The sequence below is a fragment of the Hylaeus anthracinus genome, unplaced genomic scaffold (assembly GCF_026225885.1).
Source record: "Hylaeus anthracinus isolate JK02 unplaced genomic scaffold, UHH_iyHylAnth1.0_haploid 11985, whole genome shotgun sequence".
Classification (NCBI taxonomy): domain Eukaryota; kingdom Metazoa; phylum Arthropoda; class Insecta; order Hymenoptera; family Colletidae; genus Hylaeus; species Hylaeus anthracinus.
The window spans coordinates 11,593,279-11,598,304 of NW_026534333.1; the positions used below are offsets into that span (position 1 = coordinate 11,593,279).

The window sequence follows — 5,026 nt, forward strand, 5'->3', positions numbered from 1 at the left end:
ACTGTCGAATTCAGATTAAACAGAACTTGTACACCTATTACATTCTGTTTGTTAGAAATTCTTAGAAACTCTTCGTTCTATGTTTCGACATTCAAATGCGACATTCGTAGATTCTCAGCGTGACTCTAAGACAAAGTGTGATAGACACTGTCTGTTGAGTTGCCCTCAGGGGCTGTAGCGGTATTTGTAGCTACAGTACTGGCTTAACAACCCCGAGGTACCCGAGCTAGAAGGGGCCAGCGGGCTCCAATAGATGAGAAGTAAGAGATACTGCGAACAGTATTAAGCCTTTGCGCTCGAGGCATTTTTCCATAGAATCAAATCGAGTCCATTTTTATAATAAATTTCTGTAAAATCAAAAACTCTGCTTCCGAAAGGAAACATCTGAAAACATTCGCGACTCAATGTATATTATTTTAATTAATAATTAGTTGTATTTCGATATAAATAAAATTGAAATTGTATGTTCAGAAATCACTCTTAAATTACATATGTCGCCCTAGAGGCGCCACTCGAACGCAATGGGTTCAAATAACGCAGAAGTCATGTAAGACGATGGTAAGAAGAATGGAAATAAGCTAGTAAGAAGTAAGCAGTAGTGCAATAACTTTGGTAACAAGTCACGCGCTTTAAATAAATGAATAAATGAATGTTTTTGAGTAAGGTGAGTCAATATATATATTTATACAGGAGTTGTTATAATACATACATATTTGTATTCATTATACGGGGTTTTCCACTTGAGTTGAGATTGTAAAAATTCTCAAAGACATGTGATTAAAAAAAGAAAAAACTGACACACGTTCTTAAGTGTTTCGAGTGGGGCGTTGGATGGCACTACTAGTTTTTTTTAATGCGAGAACGTTTTCAAGATTATTTCAATGGCATTTTGTCTTTATATTTCATTGTAAGCTTCAAGAACGTTAGTTCTCGAATCGTTTCACAGAAATATAATGTTGGAATCAATCGTTCACATTTTGAATCAATTAAAAAGTCAATTAGAATTGAAAGGAAAAATTCCAACCACAATTGACTTCAACCAACGATCGATACGTAATAATCAATTGTACTTGACAATTGTAACTGTCAAAAGCAATCGATTACCGTAATTGCAAAGCTTAACGATCGATTGAAATTAACAATTTTACTCACGAGCAACAGCCCCGTGCAGGACCGCGATTACAAATAAAAGGCCTCGACGAATCATGTCTGCTCGCAAACGAGTTCTTCTCTCTTTCGAAATAAATTTAAAAAACTAGTCCTGTTCTCCCGCCATGGTTGAACGATGTTCAGTCGTACGATGGTGTCACTCTCGATTATTATTCACGCAGACGTTTCCTTGATGGACATTTGAAAAACGAGTGTCGCGGTTATGGTCACGCGTAATATTTGAAAATAGCAACCAAGAGAAGCGTCCATTCGTTGGATTCGCGGTGGACGAACTCGCACGATAATCTCCGATGCACTGAGGCCCAGGAAATTCTTGCACCTTCTTCCTGGAACAGGCTACGGGAACAGGATCCCCCACTCTCCTGGTCCCATCGTTACTTTCATCGAACACTGTCGCACACCAAATGAAACTGACGAAGGTGGTGGAGTCGCCACGAATGGCGAAAATTTCCTTAAACGATTAATTTTCCACCTATCGGACCCTAATCGCTGCCATAGTGACCAGAACGAACGGTCGATATAACTGTTTCGAATTGAAAAGAAAATACTTTAGTTGCAAATTTAGTCGATGCTCGTTTGGTCGGTCGATTCGATTTTTTCGGCAAACCGGTTGCAACGGTCCCGAGGATCGGTTATTTTCAGTAAAACAACGTGCAAGGTTGATGCTTTTCTTATTTACGTTTCACTCGACGATCCTTGGCGACCTGTCTTTTATTTTCGACTACACCAGTCTCTTGAATATATTAGGAACGTGTGTGGATATATATTTCTATTACTTATTTATTTCTTCGTATATTACAAAAATATAATTCTAGTAAACTGAAAACAAACTCGGGTGCATATTTTAGTTATAATTGCATAGGTATATAATTAAAATCAATAATTCTGGTATTTTTCTTGATTATTCTGTTCGATAATCCAGTCTAGTTCGTTCCCCTAACGGATATCGAATACACGCTTCTGTTTAAGTTACCTCGAAAGTAAAATCCTCAAGCAGATTTTAATTCGATTAACCCATCTGTCAAAAAATCGATCGTTCAAGAACTTTATATGTTCGATATCTAACGAAACTCGCTTCAATAACTCATACAAGCGATGACTCAAGGAATTAACATAAGATTAACCTGTTGATGTTAATTTCCCATCAAGGAAAACATGTCTGATTGTAGTATCGCTGAATTGTCGGTGACTCCATCGAAGAACGGCGCGATTTCCTTCAGCCTAATGGCGTAGAATATTTTATCTCTCGTTAATGTTAGAAGCACTATCTCGAATCACTAAAGATGGGGAATTTGAATTCAAAGAAAAGAGGTGAAGTGAGTACTCCGATTAGACCTAACCCAATTGGTAATGTAGATTGGTTATGTAGAGTACTCTATCGGTAAGACTCGATAACGTAGAACATTCCGTTGATATGGTAGGCCTCGCTCTGCAGGCAATGCAGACCAATCTCTCGATAACGCCTGGAAGTAGCTTTCATTACGTTTGAACTCTTCATTTCTGTTTGACTCTTCATTTCTGTTTGACTCTTCGTTCCACAAAAAGAAAGAAAATAATCGCGTAAAAAATTTATTTTCACGACAAATTTAAACGTTCCAATGGTCGAAAGTTTCAGATACGTCGTTCATGAATAGTGGTGCCTAACCTTTCACATTTCTTTCCTAACGGTTAACCTGTCCTCAATCATCTCTTGCTACTTCCTATTACCATGTAATTGAATTCCAAGCTTAGCTCTACCATTTCCTTTCGCACAATTGCGATTAAATTTCTCTTTCTTTCGGAAAACGTGCCCTTCCAACCTATTCTACGCTCAATTATACCACCAGGCCCATTATTCATCAGCGTATCTATTAACTCATCCGAGTCCCTTTACCCGACTTTGCATTATTTCGCGGAATACTTTTGACGTTAGGTTCGAATGCTGTCTTCGTATATCACTTGCTTTTGCTCGATTGTTGAATTACTCTGGTGTTACTCATACATTTTCTTCTAGTTTTAGAATTATATTAAAGAGGTCACAACGATAAAAATAATAATGGTAGTATTAAATTAGACAAAAGTAGTAAGAGTCACAAAGTCATCGCAAACACACAAATTGAAATTTCTATATATATTAATTGTCCGATGGAATCCGCCATCCTCGATCGTTAACGTTTCATCGGCACTTGTTTACTCAGTCCACGGAACGGATGGTCAAAGCAACGTTGCTTGAATGAAGGCTGATGAACATCAGTCGCCTTTTAAAAAGTGTCAGGACGAAGCACCACAGAATAATGAAGAACATAATTTCTCTAGTGAAACTCGTAACGAACCTGGCCGCAATTTCCTCGCAAATTATTCTATGAATAAATATTTCATATCGCCAAATTTAAAAATGGCATAGATGCATTCGCCATCGTCCAGATGGGTTTCTTAAGGATTGCTTTGGAATATATTTAACAATTAACGGTATCGTTAAGAATTATTAAATAAGGGAAAGAAGTTAATATTATTGATGTCATCAGCTGGAAAATAATTTACGTGTATCAGACAATGAAAGGGAAACAAGATATTATGATCTGTATGTTTACGATTCCTTTATAACTCCTACTGTGACTTTGTGACTACTATTGTTGTTCAATTCGTGTCCCGACGGAAAGTGTAGGCTATTTAATTTACGAAAGTATCAGCTAGAATTATTATTAAACGATATTCTTTTCCAATAGAATTTTTACACGGCGTATGTTATAAGGAAATTTTATAAATGAAGACTTTAATACGAATAAATATAAGTATTAAAATGGAACATATCCTCGCAATACATACGCGAGCAAAGCTGCAAGTCCAGCCGCGAGGAGTCCTTGAATCCTGTTTTTCACGACGAAAGGATTATGGGGATAACGAGCAGCATTACGGCAACGCCATTCGTTCTCGTTAAATTATCGGCTGGCGGGAAAGTCGGTAGCCCCATGGACCATAATTAAGAAAAACTACCGTGCCATTTAGTTCAGTGATCGTTCCCTCGGGACTCGAACGTTGGACGTACTAAAGCTGAGCTTTCCCATACAAGTTGTCCCGTGACAGAATAAAACATTCTTGAAACATTGTTAAAATAACAGACTATCGAAGATCGTTTACTAGTCTCTCGATTTTCGGTTACCTTCGTGAAATGTAAATATTTTCATTATTTTTAAGTTGCGTACCATTGCAATTTAAAAATAAAATTTACCCAGCCGAACTCGCCCTTGATCGATACAAGAAAAAGGGAATGGTGTCTTTAATAGAAAATTTAAAGAGACACTATTGTTTAAACAAGAATTTCATTTGTAGGATTTACGAGGTAAGAGATGATGACATTTCTATAATAGTAGATCCTGCGTGGGACGTGTCGGTTGAAAACTGTCTCCTATAAAGAGAGCCTTTAGATTACATCGAGCAATGAAAAAGATGTGCCATCTAATGGCGGAATTGCTAATAAAAGTTTCAACAGTCTACGTGGATAGAATTTATACTATATCTGAACAAGACGCCCTTTATAAGGGACTTGACATTTTTATTAGCAATTATGTCTCTTGATGGCGGATCTTTCTCACTGTTGCGTCTGATATAAGGACTGAATTACTGATAAAAAAATTGGACAAATTTCACTTCCCTCTATTTTAAATTAAACCCACTGACGAGCAAGTGAATCAAATAATGATCTAGTATTTTATTCTGAGCATGGTTTATTTAAATTCCATTGGAATGTAACATTTTAGAATAGTAACATTTCACAAAGATGTTCAATCCCTAACTCATCACCGACGAGCAAGTAAATAGAATAATAACCCAGTATTTTATTCTGAGCATGGTTTATTAAAATTCCATTGGAATGCAA

General features: G+C 36.9%; 2 protein-coding genes across 2 annotated transcripts in view; one reads left to right on the top strand and one right to left on the bottom strand.

Moving 5' to 3' along the window:
• LOC128886840 (CLIP domain-containing serine protease B4-like) overlaps nucleotides 1-1,539 on the bottom strand; it is a 5,442-nt gene extending 3,903 nt beyond the window's left edge. Inside the window, exon 1 of the mRNA XM_054142029.1 lies at nucleotides 1,153-1,539. Coding sequence (XP_053998004.1) covers nucleotides 1,153-1,207 — 55 coding nt within the window. The 5' untranslated portion in view covers nucleotides 1,208-1,539. The remainder of the gene's footprint in view (nucleotides 1-1,152) is intronic.
• Nucleotides 1-5,026, top strand: part of LOC128886844 (prohormone-1) — a 30,018-nt gene that overhangs the window by 8,339 nt on the left and 16,653 nt on the right. The window lies entirely within an intron of this gene.